Here is a 19,241-nt window from a genome sequence, read left to right as displayed (position 1 = left end):
ATAGCTGAGTCTCCGACTGCGGCAGAATTTAATCGAAAATCGCGGCAACCGCCTTGTGGTGGTTGTGTGGTTAGATGGTTAACAACCCTTGGAATCATTCCCGTTTTCTGTTCCTCAGATTATCTCTGCCGGCCGGATCGACAACATCGTTGGTCCGCCTTTCAGAGTTTTTTCGGATCGCTTTCCCTTCATCGCCTTTTTGGACTTCGTTTTTGGTGAAGTACACTGTGTTGGGATTTGGCAATCGTGTTGTTTTTGTTTTTTTTGTCTTTTTTCCTTTATTATCATGAGTGAGAAAATTCATTATCGTGTTTGTGCGAATGATATTTGCAAGGTGAGGTTGCCGAAAGTTTCGGTTGACCCTCACACTATCTGTATGGGTTGCAGGGGGTTTGAATGTGCTTTAGATAATAAGTGCAAGGAATGCGAGGTTTTAAGTGATGATGATTGGTTAGCTATGAAGCGCTATGTGCGCAAACTTGAGATTGATAGAGTTAGAAGAGCTAAATCAAAGTCAAAGTCTGCTAGTGAGCCTAGCTTAGATTTATCTATTAACCCTTTGCTTGTAACCCCTTTGGAAGGTATTCCTTCCCCAAATGTAGTGACTCCTGCCCCTTCTACAGGATCTGTGCCTACGGATGACCCTGGGTATGCTAAATTAGCTGCTGAATTGGAGGCCATTAAAGCACAGTTGGAGGACTTTAAAGGTAAGGGTGTAGGTGAAATTAGTGCTTGTGAAAGTGCAGTGTTGGTGGCGACTGATCGAATCTATCATACCCCTAGGTCTAGACCTCTACCAAGCTCCCAGGACCAAGGGAGAAGGTACGTCAAAAGCCGAAAGGGAGTGAGAGGTGCTTATCCTCGGTCAGTCGTCGCCTCAGACAGTCCTGTTGCGATCTCCCAGGCTGCTCTTGACCGCCGTAGGAAAGGCGTGTCGGATACGTTTGTGTCTTCGCCTGATCGTTCTCCCAGACGTAATTGGCGTTACGAATCAAGACCAATGAAGAGAGGGTGGAACCGGGACGTGCAGTCTCGCTCTCCCTCTCCCGGTTCGAGTAGCAGAGACCCTGATCCTTCGGAAGACGATTTCGATGTTCCTGTTAAAAGGGCTAAACAGAGAGTCCTTAGCCCAATTAATCCTGCTAGACTCCCTACTTCTTCTGCCAGCGCTCCCAGTCAAGCCGTACGACAACTGCCGTCTTCGGCACCGCGAGAGCCAGCGGAGGTTGCTAAGGCTTTCATGGTTGTTATGCAGGAACAACTTTCATCGTTAGTTAAAGCTTTCAGCCACCCTTCTCAGTCCGTCAGACGTAAGGACCTCTCTTTGCCTGTTAAGAGATCTTCTTCTAAGAGAGATTTTAGTATCTCTCCCAAGAAACCTCTGCGCACTTCGTCGGCCGTACGACAACGCACACCCTCTTCATCGGCACGCTGCCAGGAATTTCCTTCCCCCCTCTCCCGGCGCCAGGACGATACTGCCTCTCGTTCTCGGCGCCGTGACGATTCCGTTTCCCTTTCGAAACGCCTGGACGTTACTGCCTCGTTTCTTAGGAAACAGGATGAATGCAGTCTGCATTTTCAAGGCGAAGGCAGCCTGCATCATCAGGACGCTTCCGTTTCTCGTCATCGTGACGATACTGCCTCTCGTCATCGTGACGATACTGCTTCTCGTCATCGTGACGATACCGCTTCTCGCCGACTGGATGTTAGCGGCGCTCGGCGCCAGGATTCAAACAGCTCTCGCTGCCAGACTGCTGGCAGCCCAACTCTTTGGGATGTTATCCTTGAGCAGGACCTCGAAGATATTTCGGAAGAGGAAGAAAAACCTGCCGACTCTTCTAGTGATTACAAGGTTCTTTCTCGCTCTCTTTTGGAACTTTATGGGGAGGAATTTCAACCTTCGGCCCCTCGTTCTCCTCAGTCTCAATTTAACAGGAAGAAAGCTACTAAGTCTTCGGCCTTCATCAAAATGAAACTTTCAATTTCGGCCAGGAAAGCTCTCGCTAAAGTGGATGATTGGATGAAGGAACGGAGACAAGCTGTCAAGACCACCTTTTCTTTTCCACCGTCTTGGCTCGCTTCCAAGGCCGGTATGTGGTATGAGACAGGGGAACCTTTGGGGTTAGGAGTGCCTTCCTCCTCCCAAGGTGACTTCTCGGCTCTTGTGGACTCGGCAAGAAGGCATGCTTTAAATTCTGCCAAGGTGATGTGGTCCATGTCGGAGCTTGATCACCTCGTCAAGGGAATTTTCAGGGTTTTCGAGGTTTTCAGCTTCCTGGACTGGTCTCTCGGGACTCTGGCCAGGAAGTCTGAACTCCTGGAGGACATGAAGGACCTGACGAGTATCATGTCCTGCATGGACAAATCTCTAAGGGATGGAGCTAATGAATTGGCTTCCCTTTTCTCAGCAGGGGTCTTAAAGAAGAGGGCCCTTTTGTGCTCCTTCACCTCTAGATCTGTGACTGTTGCCCAGAAGTCGGAGCTACTTTACGCCCCTTTTTCACGTCATCTTTTTCCTGAAGCTCTGGTCAGAGATATCTCCCTTTCTCTGGCTCAGAAGGCTACTCAGGACCTTTTGTCTCGGTCGGCTAAAAAGACCTTACCTGTTGCTCCTGCTCCTCTGAAGAAGGAGGAGAAGAAGTTTCAACAGCCCTTTCGGGGCAGGATCTCCTCGAGAGCGGATTTTAGGGGGAGAAGACAAGAGTCAGGGCCAAGGACCAGCAGGGGTGCGTTTAGGCCCCGGTCCAAAAAAATGAGATGGAAGTCCTCCAGACACCAGTAGGGGCAAGACTGTCTTGTTTTTGGCAGTCTTGGAAAAGGAGAGGGGCGGACACCTGGTCCCTCTCAGTCGTCAAGGAAGGTTACAAGATCCCCTTTTTAAAGAAACCACCTCTCTCAGACTCTCCCCTAGCCTTAGTGGCTCAGTACACCGACGCGGGGAAACGAGAGGCTCTTCTGGAGCTAGTCGACCAGATGTTGGTCAAGGGAGCAATAGAGCCAGTTCAAGACCTCGCCTCCCCAGGCTTTTACAATCGCCTGTTTCTGGTTCCCAAGAACTCGGGTGGATGGAGACCAGTCCTAGATGTCAGCTCTCTGAACGCCTTCGTGGAGAAAACAAAGTTCTCCATGGAGACGACTCAGTCAATGCTGGCTGCAGTTCGTCCAGGAGACTGGATGGTTTCTCTCGACCTGCAGGACGCTTAATTTCACGTCCCCATTCATCCGTCTTCGAGAAGATATCTGAGGTTTGTGTTCCAGGGCAAGTGCTTCCAGTTCAGGGCACTTTGCTTCGGTCTCAGCACAGCTCCCCAAGTTTTCACCAGACTAATGGCGAATGTGGCAGGCTGGTTACACCAGGAGGGGATAAGGGTCTCCTTCTATCTAGACGACTGGCTGATCCGGTCACAGTCGAAAGAGAAATGTATGGAGGACCTAATGAAAACTTATACGATCACTCAGGACCTGGGACTCATCGTCAACTGGGGGAAGTCTCAGACCGAGCTGAATCAGACTATTCTCTGTTTGGGGATAGTTCTGAATTCAGTTCTTTTTCAGGCTTCTCCCTCCCAGGAGAGGCAGACCAGGTGCCTGGACAAAGTCAAAGACTTTTTGAGGAAGCAGGAATGCTCAGCGAAGGAGTGGATGAGTCTGCTGGGAACTCTATCCTCCCTGGAGCAGTTTGTCCCTTTGGGGAGACTGCACCTAAGGCCTCTGCAACACTTCCTCGCAAAGGTTTGGAACAGAAAGATCCAGGAGGACACTTTTTCTTTTCCCATTCCGACAGAGATCAAGGATCTTTTAATGTGGTGGCTGGACCCAGCTCTGCTGGGAAAAGGGATCTCCTTGTTCAAGAAGAACCCCGACCTAGTGTTATTCTCAGACGCGTCCGAGTCAGGCTGGGGAGCAACACTAGGGAACAAAGAGGTCTCAGGTATTTGGGAAGGGAGTCAGGTCATTTGGCATATCAACAGGAAGGAATTGATGGCCATTTTGTTAGGGCTCAAGGCCTTCAAAACCTCGGTGTCGGGAAAGACTGAGGAGATCAATTCGACAACACCACAGCTCTCGCGTACATAAGGAAGCAAGGGGGAACTCACTCCCTCTCTCTGTTCTCAACTGCGAGAGAGCTTCTCCTCTGGGAGAACGAGAACGAGACCCAGCTGTTGACAAGGTTTGTTCAAGGGCAGAGAAACATCAGGGCAGACATGCTCAGCAGGAGGGGACAAGTCCTTCCTACAGAGTGGACTCTCAACCCGCATGTCTGTCGGAGCCTCTGGAAGTTGTGGGGCAGACCAGTAATAGACCTTTTTGCCTCCGGTCTAAACAAGAGGATCCCCAACTACTGCTCCCTAGTCCCGGACGAGGAAGCTGTTGCAGTGGACGCCTTCTTGATGGATTGGACGGGGCTGGACATGTATGCCTTTCCCCCGTTCAAGATCATCAATCTGGTTGTCAGGAAATTCGCTCTCCTCGATTCGGGACGAATGATCCTAGGGGCTCCATTCTGGCCTGCGAGGGAATGGTTCACCGAAGTGGTAGGGTTGCTGATGGACTTTCCAAGAAGACTCCCGGCAAGTCCAGATCTTCTCAGACAACCCCACTTCGAGAGATTTCACCAAAACCCCCTCGCTTTCAATCTGACTGCCTTCAGACTGTCGAGAAGCTCGTTAGATCTCGAGGCTTTTCGGCACAAGCGGCGAAAGCTATTGCCAGGGCAAGGAGGATCTCTTCACAAAGAGTCTACCAGTCAAAGTGGGAGACCTTTAGAGCTTGGTGCAGGAGGCGCAAGGTTTTCTCGTCCTCTACGTCTCTAAGCCAGATTGCAGACTTTCTTTTGTACCTCAGGCAGGATGCTAAGCTGGCTGTATCTACCATTAAAGGATACAGGAGCATGCTCTCAACCGTCTTTAGGCATAGAGGCTTAGAGTTATCTCAGAATAAGGACTTGCAGGACCTCATTAGGTCTTTTGAGACAACGAAGCAGGTGCACTTAAGACCCCCTTCTTGGAACCTGGATGTGGTGCTTAAGTTTCTGTGCTCCAGGAAGTTTGAGCCTATCTCGCAAGCTTCTCTGCGAGATGTGACTAAGAAAACCCTCTTCCTTTTGTCTCTAGCAACTGCCAGGAGGATCAGCGAGGTCCAGGCAATCGAGAAGCGTGTAGGCTTCACCCTAAATGGAGCGGTTTGTGCCTTAAGGTTCGACTTTCTCGCCAAGAATGAGAACCCTTCGAAACCCTGGCCCAGGACTTTTGAAGTCCCTAACCTCACGAATCTAGTAGGTCAGGAACAGGAAAGCCTCCTCTGCCCGGTTAGGGCTCTCAAGGCTTATTTGGCCCACACTAAGAGCGTGAGGGGTGCTTCCAACTCCTTATGGTGTTCGGTGAAGGATCCTCAAAAACCCCTGTCAAAGAACGCTTTGTCCTTTTTCCTGAGGGAAACTATTAGGGAAGCCCACCTCTTTTGTGAGGAAGAAAACTTCGCCCTGTTAAAAGTACAGGCTCACGAAGTAAGGGCCATTGCTGCTTCGCTGGCATACCGGAAAAATATGTCAGTTAAGCAGATCATGGACGCAACGTTCTGGAGGAGCAACTCTGTCTTCGCTTCTCATTACCTCAGAGAGGTAAGAGTGGACTATGACAAGTGTTATACCTTGGGCCCATACGTAGTTGCGGCTTCTGTATTAGGCAAAGGAGTTACTACCCCCACTCAACCTTAGTTTATGTACTTGTATATGGGTTTGTGTTTTATATGGTTGTCTGAGGTCCTCGTCTTGTGGTACGGTTCCCTCAGTCCAGATAGATAGTTTATATCTATTTCTGCAAGGTTAGATGGTTAGCTTTAGTAAGGTTGCAGGTTTTTTATATGGGAAGGTAGTTTTCTGAAGTCTAGTCAAGTTGTTGGTCCTACCCCTTTGACAGACTCGATTGAGTTGTTTGCAGCGTAGCAGGTCTACTCCTGGCTGAACACTCCTAAGGGAAAGCAACTCTAGAGGCAGTTACCTTTGAAGTCAGCTACATTAGCAGGTAATGAATCAAGGTGTTTGTTCTCCTACAACTCTTTTGTTGTTTCCCCAACTATGTTTTTCTGTCTGTTTCCCTCCTCCAAATGTGTGAATCAGCTATATATGTATATATATATATAACTGCCAGGTAAGTTCTATTCATAAAAATGGAGTTTTTATGATAAAACAAAGTTTTATGAATACTTACCTGGCAGTTATATATATATTTTAAAGCCCACCCACCTCCCCTCAGGAGACAGGTCGGGCAAAGATAATCTGAGGAACAGAAAACGGGAATGATTCCAAGTACCACCCTGTAAGGGTTGTTAACCATCTAACCACACAACCACCACAAGGCGGTTGCCGGGATTTTCGATTAAATTCTGCCGCAGTCGGAGACTCAGCTATATATATATAACTGCCAGGTAAGTATTCATAAAACTTTGTTTTATCATAAAAACTCCATATTTTTTCGTTTATTACATTTAAAACAACTCTCTCTCTCTCTCTCTCTCTCTCTCTCTCTCTCTCTCTCTCTCTCTCTCTCTCTCTCTCTCTCTCTCTCTCTCTCTCTCTCGTAAATTATCATTCGGTCATTAGCGGCAGTTTGTTATTTTGATTAAACCCCAAAAAAAAATAAAAGAAAAAAATTGTTTTCCTGCTTTGCTACGTATGTAGGATTTTATATAGATACGGTAAATAATATTTGTAATGACATATTTACTAAAAGCTTTTAATATCATTATTTATCACTTTCATCATGCGCGTTTAATGCCTTCGTTTGTTTATTACGATCGAAGATGGAGCGTACAGTAAACGAATGGAAGGTTTCCGTTTCAGGCGGCGTCATAAAGAAAAACATTATATAAATGGCATTCATTTCATATATTTGGAAGTCCTAAGAAAAATTAAGTAAAACATTGGTAATAACAAAATCAACATATAATCAATATAATCGATGCAAAAACTAACCTATACACAGATGTGTAAATACGTTTTTTCTTCATTATGATCAGAGATAAACGTAAACAAAACATTGGTTGTCATTTTTTATCGTGCTTTTTGGCGTGTTTAGGAAACGTATGATATAAAATTGCCTTTAATATTTGTGCCTGTTTTAGTTTAGGGTACTGTAGTACATGCATTAAGTGTTCTGTACATTAAAGGGTAGTTTGTTAACAGTACTACGTAAAGGGAAGGTTTTAAAAGTCTGAATATACATGTTAAATAAATACGTAAATATGGGTCCCTACTTCGCGGATTTTCAGCTATCGCGGTCGGGTTTGGAACCTATCTACCGCGATAAACGAGGGTTCACTGTATTATTTCCGGCGTAGCTGAAATGACGAACCATTAGAATTTTAACGAGGGTTTACTACCCCACCGCTAGTTAGCGGGGGGTAGGGAGGGTAGCTTGCTACCTGTGCTTGAGCTCACTTTGCTTAGAGGTAGGACTTCAATGGGGATAGGGGTGGCAGGCAAATTTGATTAAATAGCTAAGGTTTGTATAGTTAGGAAAAATACAAATTATCTACAAATTTGTCATTTGTTCCGTAACTGACATAAAAACCACGCTATTTAATAGGGGTGACACCCATTAGGAAGGGTGGAAAGTCCCGGCCAGTACTGGCTTTTGGCTTTGTCCGGGGACTCAGTATTTGAGTGTGTCAGCACGCAACAATAAGAAGTCCCTGCACCTCGCTAGAACCTTGCTACGCAAGGGCTGCGACCTACGTAAGCTGTGTATGAAGGTATAAAGTGTGACTCGTCCTAAGAAGTTGACCTGTAGTCCTTTAAATGGAAACTTAGGCTAGGACTCTCCCAATACCACCTCGTCAGGGTATGGGGACATGACAGTATTAGCTTTATACTAGGAACACAAGGAATCATGGTTTACCTGCAGTGGTTTGAGGTCAGCTGTGCAGAGAACCCAGGATGCTGCTTTCCCCAAGAGAGGGGAAGATGAAGAAAAGAATAGGGCCAGACAAACCTTTTCATTCATGCAGACTAAGACCGGGTTACAATGCCCTCAACCTTCTGCTACTTCTCCACTAAGGAGCCTGAGGTTTTAAACCAGCTGTTGTGCAGCCACCACAGGGCCGATAAAAAATGTATCGAGCCTCCTGTGGGTGACTTCTTGCAGGTAGTGAGCTGTGAAGATCGTCTGATGCTTCCACACCCCAGCTTGAAGAACCTGCGTCACTGAGAAATTTTTCTTGAAGGCCAGGGACGTAGCTACGCCCCTGACATCATGTGCTCTAGGGCAATGTGACGGAGGAGGGTCTGGATTCAGGGATAGATGAATCAACCTACGAATCCATGCCGAGATGGGGTTCTTGGTGACCCTCCTCTTAGTCCTCCCAGTGCTCACAAACAATGCCTGCACCTGGGGACGGACTGCAGCCGTTCTTTTGAGATATAGCCTCAGACTCCTTACTGGACACAGTAGGAGATGGTCTGGGTCATCTGTTGCCGAACGAAGACTCGAAATCTGGAAGGAGTTGAAGCGAGGGTCCGGCACCCCTGGATTCTGAGTCTTAGCAATAAACTCGGGGATGAATTTGAATGTTACCTTCCCCCATCCCCTTGAATGGTCGATGTCATATGAGATACCATGAAGTTCACCGATTCGCTTGGCCGAGGCCAAAGCTAGTAGGAACACCGTCTTCCAAGTTAAGTGGCGATCTGAAGCCTGGTGTAATGGTTCATAGGGAGGTCTCTTAAGAGACCTGAGAACTCGAACCACGTTCCATGGAGGAGGTCTCACATCCGACTGAGGGCAGGTAAGTTCATAACTACGTATGAGTAGGGAAATTTCCAGCGAGGATGAAATGTCCATTCCTTTGAGCCTGAAGGCTAGACTTAAGGCTGAGCGATAGCCTTTCACCGCCGAGACTGAAAGGCGCATTTCTTGTCGCAAATACACGAGGAACTCCGCTATTGCTGGAATAGGGGCATCGAGTGGAGAGATACCCCTTCCACGACACCAACCACAGAAGACTTTCCACTTTGCCTGGTAGATAGATGCGGATGACTTTCGCAGATGTCCAGCATCCTAATCGCAACTTGTTGCGAAAATCCTCTCTCAGCGAGGAGATGCTGGATAGTCTCCAGGCGTGAAGTTGTAGTGAAGCTACGGCTTTGTGGAAGATGTTGGCATGTGGTTGTCTGAGTAGCTCGTGTCGCGGAGGGAGTTCTCTCGGAAGTTCCGTTAGGAGTTGCAGAAGGTCCGGAAACCATTCTGCGTGATGCCATAGCGGAGCTATGAGGGTCATTGAATGATTGACCGATATTCTGGTCTTGTTGAGCACCCTCCTCATCAGACAGAATGGGGGAAAGGCGTACACGTCGATGTTGTCCCACCGTTGTTGGAAGGCATCTTGCCAGAGAGCCTTGGGATCCGGGACTGGGGAGCAGTACAGCGGAAGCTTGAAGTTCAACGCTGTCGCGAACAGATCCACAGTCGGGGAACCCCACAAAGTCAGGACTTTGTTGGCTACTAGATGATCCAAAGACCACTCGGTACTCACTATCTGCGTCGCTCTGCTCAGACTGTCAGCGAGCACATTCCTCTTGCCTGGAGTGAAACGTGCCGATAGTGGAATCGAGTGGACTTTGGTCCATCTCACTATCTCTACTGCGAGATGGGATAGCTGCTTCAAAAAGGTACCTCCTTGCTTGTTGATGTAAGCCACTGCTGTGGTGTTGTCGCTCATCACCACCACAGAGTGACCTGCCAGGTATTGTTGTAACTGTTGAAGGGCCAGGAAGACGGCCTTCATCTCTAGAAGATTTATATGGAGGCACTTTTCTGATTCTGACCACAGGCCTGAGGTCCTGTGGTGCAGAACGTGGGCCCCCCACCCTTTCTTTGAGGCATCTGAAAACAGCATCAAATCGGGGGGAGGACGAGAAGATCCACTCCTCTTCGTAGGTTCTCGTCTGTCACCCACCACTGGAGGTCCGTCCGTTCCGCAGGTCCCATAGGGATCATGACGTCCGGGGAATCGTAACCCTGATTCCACCGGGACTTGAGTCGCCACTGGAGAGCTCTCATCCTGAGGCGACCGTTGGGAACTAGATGAGCCAAAGATGAGAGGTGACCGAGGAGACGTAACCACGATTGGGCTGGAAGTTCTTCTCGTCTGAGGAAAGGGCTTGCGACCCTCCTCAGCCTTGCTATCCTGTCGTCTGATGGGAAGGCTTTGTGGAGATTGGTGTCTATGTTCATGCCTAGATATACCAGTCTTTGAGTGGGAACCAGAGAGGACTTCTCGAGATTTACCATGCTCTGGCCGGGTTCTCCCATACAGAGGAGAAATGAATGCGCAGCCCGAAGGTTCTCCCCCAAGTGTTGGGCAGTCTGCCCTTCCGAGTGAAGACACCTATCACCGCCTCCTGATCGTCTTGTTCTTCACCCATGGGGAGAGGCTCCATCAGAAGGAAAAGTGTTGATCGACCTTCCCTCTTGCCGAAGGACGTTAGACTTGTCCATGCCCCGCTCCAGTCCATCGGAGTACAGCTTTTCTAAGCTGAATGATTAGGATGGGAGGAGGTTGTCACCTTTTCTTCCACATCGTCATCGTGCCCGCCACTGACAGCGAAGGGCTCTGTGCTATGCTAGGCTAGTCTCTCATTAGACGTGGCCTACAGGTACTAAATCATCTGAGTTGGAACCCACCTCGCTGCTGTCGCTCAACCGCTCAGCCCCCTTTCCTCCCTTGCCCATTGGGGAGAGGAAGACGATGCGCTCTTCTCCTTCAGGAGACCAGGTGAGCAGGAGAGCCCCTCTCCTGGACGCACCAATAAAGGATTGTGCAACTCCATCTCGGTCTGAGAGGCCTCACGCAGCATTGTGCGCCTTACCTCCGATCGAAGAGGGAAGGAGAGCTTATTTGCTGGAGTCGAGTAAGCGCAATAACCCTTACGAGAGCAAAGCTCCTCAGCGTGTGAGTAAGACTTAGCACACCTTAGATCCCTACTCTAGGGAGAAGAAACAAGTTGAGGCAGGCGAGTGAGCCAGCTTGTCTCACCAACCGCCCTCCCTCACAGTCGTGGTCGGTTACCTTGTGAATGCTCACCTGAGAGAGGGAGGAGAGACACAAGACAGCTCTCACCTCCACTTCTCACTTGGCAAGCACGCTCCCACACCTGAGTGATATGGTATAAGTGCATGTGCTACGATGTACAGTATGACCATTCCTCACCTTGCCAGAACATATAGGAAGACTGTGTTCTTTCAGGAAGATTTGATCAACGCACTCACGTCACCTAGCGACAGTGATCTTATCATCGTCAACGTTTTCACGTAGAGTCCGCTCAACCAGAACGACTGACAGGTGGGCAATGGGTCCAGGACTTACAGCACGATTCGAAGTCTGCTCATCCTCTCCCTTTCCAGGGCATACCACCTAGGCCCAGGGAAGCCAAGGATAATGCTTAGTTTTATTAAAGTTGGTATCCCAGCCAACCCCTCACCAAAGTTTTCTTCCTTGAAGGTACCTCGTTAGGGGGTGACGGTCTAGCGGACCCGAGGCGATCTAGCATAGCTAAACAATTACTACCTCCTCCTCCTCCTGTCATCCAGAGGGCTTTAAGGTTTGAGGATTGCCTCAAAGCTAAGAATTCTGACATACAGGATCCAGCCTGGGAGAGGTTGGGCATGATTGCGATCATGACCAAGAGGAAGAGAAGGAACCTAGTGGCCGTCACCCCCCGACAGCAGGTACAATCCACCCTCATATGGGTAGGTGATCTAAATCCCCTACAGAGGTCTCTTTGACAGAGAACTGTAGGTGGCATATAGAAGCGGACCGAGAAGAACCCTCTGCTTCGCTAGCGAAGGTTTCTCCTCCTCCAGAAACATCTGAAGGCACGAAACCAATGGAAGAGGGCGGGAAGGAGGATTCCTCCCTATCGGACGAATTTGAAATTCGCCCAAGAGAGAGGAAGGACTCGAAGACGTTGCCCAAGAACTGACATCCTATGGATGAATGTCAGACTCGAGGGGAACGTTAATTGGTCCACTCCGCTCCTGTAAGACTGAGACATAACGGACTACCCCCCAGAGCCCACTTTTCAGCGTGAAGAAACCAAGTTGTTGACCTCCACCCACCTGGGCTACTATGGGTGCTAGCTTGGTAGAGGAAAATCCTTTTGACGATGGCTCTGAACACTCAGACGGAGCGCTGCCAGCTTTTTCCAGCCAGAAAATTTCTCCTTTAGAGCAAAAAGACTCAGACGGTATCTATTTACAGGTGGTCGCATGCATCAGGAAGGTTAGTTACCTGGAAGAGCCTAACGAGATTCCGGCCGAGGGCAAGGACACGGTGATGGATCAGTTTTCGGACGCGTTGAGACCTACCAAGTCTGAGGTAGCCCTTCCTTGGTCGAGGGGGGGGGTTAAGGCAGCGAAGAAAAGACCGTACTCTTAGGTTATAAGTACGTCACGCTTTCTTCGAGCTGTGGTTTCCTTTAAGCTTCTGCCTCCGCCATATGTAAGGCAGAGAAAGTACTATGAGGTGGTGGGAGACGACCTTTTTCCCCTTTCCACTCAATCCAGCCATTGTGTCTCTGACCCAAGGCTCATCTTTGTCCAAACTAGCAACTCTGCCAGTCCAGTTCTCTGCGCTGGACTCTGCCAATATGGAACGAGGTGCTAAATGTGCCTTGCAATCCGTCTCCAGGATGGACCATTGGTTGGGTATGGTCAGTTACCTCATGAAGAACGAGTACTTCTCTGCACCCAAGAGGAGAGAGACATTATTTGCCTTCTTACTCTTAGGTGCGAGGACCCTTGAATTCCTTACGTGGTCACCCAGTGGGTCAACTGGGCCCTGAGACGACGAAATGCTGTAGTCTCAAGATTCCAGAGGAAGGCTATAAAACTCCGGAATGCCCCCAACGAACGGTCCCTCCTTGTTCAATGGTAACGACATTCGGGAGGTCGCAAACCGATGGAGAAGAGTCAGTCAGGACACTCTTTTCAAACGAGTAGTTACCTAATGCATAATTAACCAACACCCCAGCAGCAGAGGCAACCATCTGCACCTCAAGGCCAAAGAAAGTGTGCACGAAAAAGCGGGCAACCCAACGGCAGGAATCTAGACGTACCTTTTGTCCCAGAGGAAATTATATCTCTTACCTATTGCTAGTCTAGTCCTACGACTAAACTGGACAAAGTTTGGGTTTTAATAGAATATTTAACATTTCAATAACTGAAATATGGACTTAGCTAAATAAAAAAGTTTAGTATTACTGGTGATTCCTTGTACAGTATCTCTATGAATTTCAGTATACATTCTAAATTTCGACCATTCTCCCACCTTGGTGTGTGTTAGAATTCATGCAGATAACTGTACCTAAACATTAACTAAAAGACAAAGGGTGATGTGTAGAATATAACACTATTAGGGAGAAATTTACTGAGATTGAGCATTGGAAATGAAAACCTATATTTTTTTATTTTTTTCAGTTAAAGCTACCATTTTAACTTCGCGCTAGACTAAATTCTTAAATGCAAATAATTCAACTCTACTCTATTTATGAAAAGCTAAATTTTCTAGTTCAGTGATCTGGTCGAACTGATATTATGATATTCAGTACCCCTGTGGCCGCAGGGGCATAAAAACAATTAGAATAGCGCCAACGTATCCCTGCGTGTCGTAAGAGGCGACTAAAAGGGACGGGACGAGGGCGCTGGGAACCCCCCCTCCTGTATTATAATCCTGTGAGACATCAAAGGGATGGAGCTGGGGGTAGAGTGACTGCTCCCCGCACTCTAGTTTTGGGGTGTTTGAATGTGCATGGATGTAAAGTAGTACGATAGAGAGTAAAATATGTGAGATTGGAAGTATGTTTAGGAATAAAAGGATGGATATATTGGCTTTGTGTGAGACAAAGATAAAATGGAAAGGTGAAATGATGTTTGGTGAAATATCTGGTAGAGTGTCTGGGATTGAAAGGGGAAGAGCAAGAGAAGGTGTGGCTTTATTGCTGAGTGAATGGATAACAGGTAAAGTAGTGGAATGGAAGGAGATATCGTCTAGGTTATTGTGGGTAAGGGTTAGGTTGGGTAGGGAATGTTGGGCTTTTGTCAGTGGGTATGGACCAGGTTGTGAGAAAAGCGAAGAAGAGCGGAATGAGTTCTGGAATGAATTAAATAGGTGTGTAGAAGGACTGGGTAGAAGGAATTATGTAGTTGTCATGGATGACTTAAATGCTAGAGTGGGCGCTGGAGGGGTAGAAGGTGTCATTGGGAAGTATGGCGTACCAGGTGAAAATGAGAGTGGTGAGAGACTGGTAGATATGAGTGTTGAGCAAGAGATGGTTATAAGTTCTAGCTTTTTCAAAAAGAAAGATAAAAAAGTATACATGGGTAAGAGTGGCAAATGGAAAGGTGGTAGAAAGGGCATTAATGGATTGTGTTGATAACTAAAAGAATGTTTGGAAAATTGAAAGACGTGCACGTGTTTAGGTGTATGGCTAACGGTATGTCTGATAATTTTTTGGTGGAAGGAAAATTAGTTGTAGCAAAAGAGTCGGGGAATAGAGCAGGTGGATGTAAAAGGGAGCTAGTGAGGGTTGCAGAGCTAATAAAACCAGGGGTAAAAAGTAAATATCAAGAAAGGTTGAAAATGGCATATGACAAAGTGAATGTAAGAGAAACTGGTAATTTAGAGGAGTGGAAGTTAGTAAAAGAAAATTTTGTTGGGATTGCAAATGATGTGTGGGGCAAGAAATTTGTTAGAGGCAGCATGAGGAAGGACAGTGAATGGTGGAATGAAGGAGTGAAGGTAAAAAGTGGAAGAGAAAAAGGGCTTTTGAAGAATGGCTGCAGAGTAATACTGTAGAGAAGTATGAAAGATATAGAGAGCAAAATGTGAAAGTAAAGCGCAAGGTAAGTGAGGCAAAGAGCGCAGCTGACCTGAGGTGGGGTCAGGGATTGGTTCATTCATATGAAGAGAATAAGAAGAAGTTTTGGAAAGAAGTGAAGAGAGTAAGGAAGGCTGGTTCAAGAATTGAATAGACAGTGAAAAATGTAAATGGAAGGTTGTTAAAAGAAGAGGAGGCAAGGTAAAGGTGGGCGAAGTATTTTGAAAGTTTACTGAATGTTGAGGATAATAGGGAGGGAGTGGGAAGGACTAGACACGTACGCCTTTCCCACATTCAAGATCCTAGACAGAGTCATGAAGTTCAGAGAATCGAACAACGCCCGCATTACCCTGATAGCTCCGTTTTGACCCATGAGACCCTGGATCACAGAAGTGATGGAGTGGCTAGTAGACACCCCCAGATCGTTACCTTGTCGGAACGATCTACTCAGACAGCCACACAGAGAGATACCATCAGAATCTCCTCGCTCTCAATCTAACTGCCTTTCGACTATCGAAAAACTGGCAAGAGCGAAGGGCTTTTCGAGGGAGGCTGCAAGAGCAATCGAGAGAGCGAGGACGACGTCCACAATCAAGGTGTACCAGTCCAAGTGGGATGTGTTCAGGGAATGGTGCAGAATTAACATTTCCTCTTCCAGTACCTCTCTAACTCAACTTTCAGATTTTCTGTTACATTTAAGAACACAAGAAAAACTAGCAGTATCAACCATCAAGGGATACCACAGCATGCTAGCTTCCGTCTTCCGTCACAGACATATTGACGTGTCAGGAGACAAGGATCTCTCGGACCTCATAAGGTCCTTTGAGACAGTTAAGAGGAAGGACAACCCAACCACCTCTTGGAATTTGGATGAGTCCTGATGTTTTTAACCTCGAGCAGGTTTGAACCTCTCGACAAGGCTTCGTGGAAGGATCTCACTAAGAAGACCCTATTCCTGATTGCATTGGCAACAGCCAAGAGGATAGGAGAATTGCAAACCTTTAGCAAAAATGTAGGCTTCAATGGAGAGAAAGCAGTCTGCTCTCTACAACTAAGTTTTCTCGCCAGAAACGAGAATCCTTCGCAGCCATGGCCCAGATCCTTTACCTTTCCAGGGTTAACTCATTTAGTAGGACGGGAAAAGGAAAGAGGCCTTTGTCCAGTGAGGGCCCTAAAATTTTATCTGCAGAGGACCAAAAACATGAGAGGGCAGGCAGATAACCTCTGGTGCTCGGTGAAGAGACCTTTGTTACCCTTTTCAAAGAATGCACTGGCATTCTTTATAAAGGATTTAATAAGGGAAGCTCACCAGAACTGTGATGAGAAAAGCTTCCCAATCCTCAAAGTCAAAGCACACGACGTAAGAGCTGTGGGGACTTCGATGGCTTATAGACACAACAAGTCTATGAGATCAATTTTGGAAGCGACATCCTGGCGAAGCAAGTCAATCTTCGCAGATTGTTACCTTAAGGAGGTACAGACCCAATATGAGGATTGTTGTTCCCTGGGTCCGTACGTTGCCTCCGGCGCCGTAGTTGGAGAGGATACTACTGCCTCTAACCTATAACCTTTTTTTTTATATACACTTGCTTTTTCTTGAACTTGATCTCACAGGTTTTCTGTGAAGGTTGTTGCAACCTTCCGCGGTCTGGGATGCAAGTCTAAGTTAGGTTTTATGGAGTGTGTTTCTAATGTGTTATTGGGTCAGGTGGTCAGATCATTGTCCATGGCTATGCCAGGATAGCCATGCAGGAAAACTATGAAGCCAGCTTCCTTATCAGGTAGGAACCAGATTATTGGTACAGCTAATTTGTAGCAATTAACCCTTTTACCCCCAGGCTATTTGGAAATTTCCAACCCTTAACCCCCATGGGGTTATTTTTTTTCAAGCACATTTTGCAGTATATTTTTTTAAATTGCTCTAACAGCCTTAATTTTTGTTGTAGAGAGGTCAGGTTGGTCTCATTCTCTTGAAAAATGCCGGAAGTTTCTCAAAAAATTATCAAAAATATGCAAAAAAAAAATTTTAAGAGCAGTTTTTTGCAAGGACATACCAGTACATCCAAGGGGGTAAATGGATGAGTTTTGTGAAAAGTACCAGTACGTCTTTTGGGGTAAAAGGGTTAATAATTATACGAATTCCCGATGGTGTTGTGGTTTTCTAACCCACCACCAATGGTGTCAATCAGCTATATATATGTAACTACCAGGGAAGTTACATATTTAAAGATGGTATTTTCATTTTAAAATAAATTTTTAAATACGCTTACCTGGTAGCTACATATATAAAAGGTCCCTCCCTCCTCCCCGCTGAAAACAGGGGCATGGAATTTCTGAGGACAAATGGGAATGGTTCCAGGTACCTGGATAGAGGGAGCACTGGTATGATCACCTGGCCACCTGTCGGCGATTGCCGCGAATTTTGAATTTCTGCCGTGAGCGCGACGAATCGGCGGGATAAAGCTATATATATATATGTAACTACCAGGTAGGTATGTTTAAAAATTTATTCTAAAAAAAAAATACCATTTTTTATAGTAAGAGAGAAAATGAGAGAAATTATATGATAAACTCTATTAATGATATTAACACACTTTTCCTTGAAGTTGGGATCTCTCCTACTTTAGAACACTGAAGGTGAGTTGGAAGTGAAAAATTTCTGGGTAGTTGGTGGAGGAGGATGACATTTTTGATGGCAAAGATGAAATTTTTCACCCCTGACTTGGACTGGGTGGAATATTCTTACACTTTTCAATTTCAAAGATCCTGAAGCAATTTTTCTGCAGTTTCACACCTTAAAAACTGTAAATGATTTATCTGTGTAGACAAAAACCATTGTTATCAGTGATCCAATGACCTATTCCAACCATGTCACTCCTTTCGCCCCTACCTTATAAGTACCATGACACCTCCACTTAATTGAGGATTAGACTTTTTGGAATGTATTTAGAAGATTGAAGAATATTATTGGCCCTTTGTTTTCCCACCCTTGAGATTACCTTTTGGCAGTATAAATCTGCAGTTTTCCTTTTGAAACTTTATGAGTAGATTGATTTGATAACTGAATTCTAATTTAAAGTTTATAGTTAGAGTTGCAGGCTTTTGTATTTCCTATGAGAGACTGAGTCAGACACCTATATTTGTTGCAAAACAATTCTTTTTCTATTTTACAAACCTACTAAACTCACTATTCTTTATAGCTTATGTATGTGTCAAAAGAGAATTAGGTTTTCCTTAACTGAATCCTAAGGCTTATCCCATACATGCACAGAAGAACAATTTTCTTGTTAAGAGTATTTGTGCACCTGGACATTAAAAGATCACAAATATTGGTTGATTACAGGTACTGAGTTTTCATTATAAAATCCCTTAATTACCATCTTAACAATATTGCAGCTGAAGATATCCTCAAGTCATACAAGATTCTTTCTGGAACTAAAGCACCATTGATCAGAAAGCGGCAACTAATGAGATCATTATTTGGGGACTATCGCAAGAAAATGGCCGATGAGGAAAAGAAAGTCAAAATAGGTGAAGTTTTTATTTTATGCTATTATTACCTGATGTTTATGTTTACGTAAATTGTAATTTTTTGTTCATATGGATATACAGCACCTTGTGGAATTTATATCAATCTTTAATGATCCTGGGTTTTATTTTCAATAAACTATTATCATACCTGAGATTTTATTAACAAACTATATTTTATTTTTCAGCTCCACCATCTCTAAAAACTACTTCTGCTCCAAATAAATCAAAATATTTAAGGCAGAAAGTGAAGTCAGACACTGATACAACAATTAAAACTGAAAGTTGTGAAGCAGGTGTGAGTAGCTTGGATGAAAATAAAAGTTGTGATTCTGAAGAAAAAGAAAAATATATATCTAGTACTTTAGATTTTAATAGTGAAAGTGGAAAAACATTTCGGTTTAATTTTTCTCTTCCTGATTAATGTAAACACATAAAGTAATTAGGTTTGCTTTCTACTTATTAAAAAGATGTCTTGGTTTCGATCAATTGACACATTTAATTCCCCTGATCATTTAAATGTCATGTATGGAAAAGCATAAAATAAAGGTTTATACAATTATATGAATTTGTATTGTTTTCTTTCATTAGGTAAACCCTGTGCCATATTGCCATACAAAATACTGTAGGTAGAAAAGATACTGTTTATGTTTACAAATTCTATTTCATTCCTATCTTCTTCTTCCCAGCTGGTTCCCATTTTTATATGGGGTCGCCGTTGCGGATGAGCCGTTTCCATCTTTTTCTATTCTGTGCCTCTGCCTCATCAATCCCCTTCTGTAGGTCTCCTCTCACACAGTCCCTCCATCTCTTTCTTGGTCTCCCTCTTCTTCTTCTT

General features: G+C 45.6%; 1 protein-coding gene across 1 annotated transcript in view; it reads left to right on the top strand.

Moving 5' to 3' along the window:
* The window catches only part of LOC137642598 (UPF0488 protein CG14286), a 46,578-nt gene extending 27,607 nt beyond the window's left edge, over positions 1 to 18,971 (top strand). Inside the window, exons 2-3 of the mRNA XM_068375295.1 lie at positions 18,272 to 18,406; positions 18,592 to 18,971. Of these exons, the coding sequence (XP_068231396.1) occupies positions 18,272 to 18,406; positions 18,592 to 18,827 (371 nt within the window). The 3' untranslated portion in view covers positions 18,828 to 18,971. The remainder of the gene's footprint in view (positions 1 to 18,271; positions 18,407 to 18,591) is intronic.
* The last annotated feature ends 270 nt before the right edge of the window (positions 18,972 to 19,241 follow it).

The sequence above is a fragment of the Palaemon carinicauda genome, chromosome 6, assembly GCF_036898095.1.
Source record: "Palaemon carinicauda isolate YSFRI2023 chromosome 6, ASM3689809v2, whole genome shotgun sequence".
NCBI lineage: Eukaryota > Metazoa > Arthropoda > Malacostraca > Decapoda > Palaemonidae > Palaemon > Palaemon carinicauda.
Note: the sequence above shows the minus strand (reverse complement) of the source record. Positions and strands in the feature narration are given on the sequence as shown.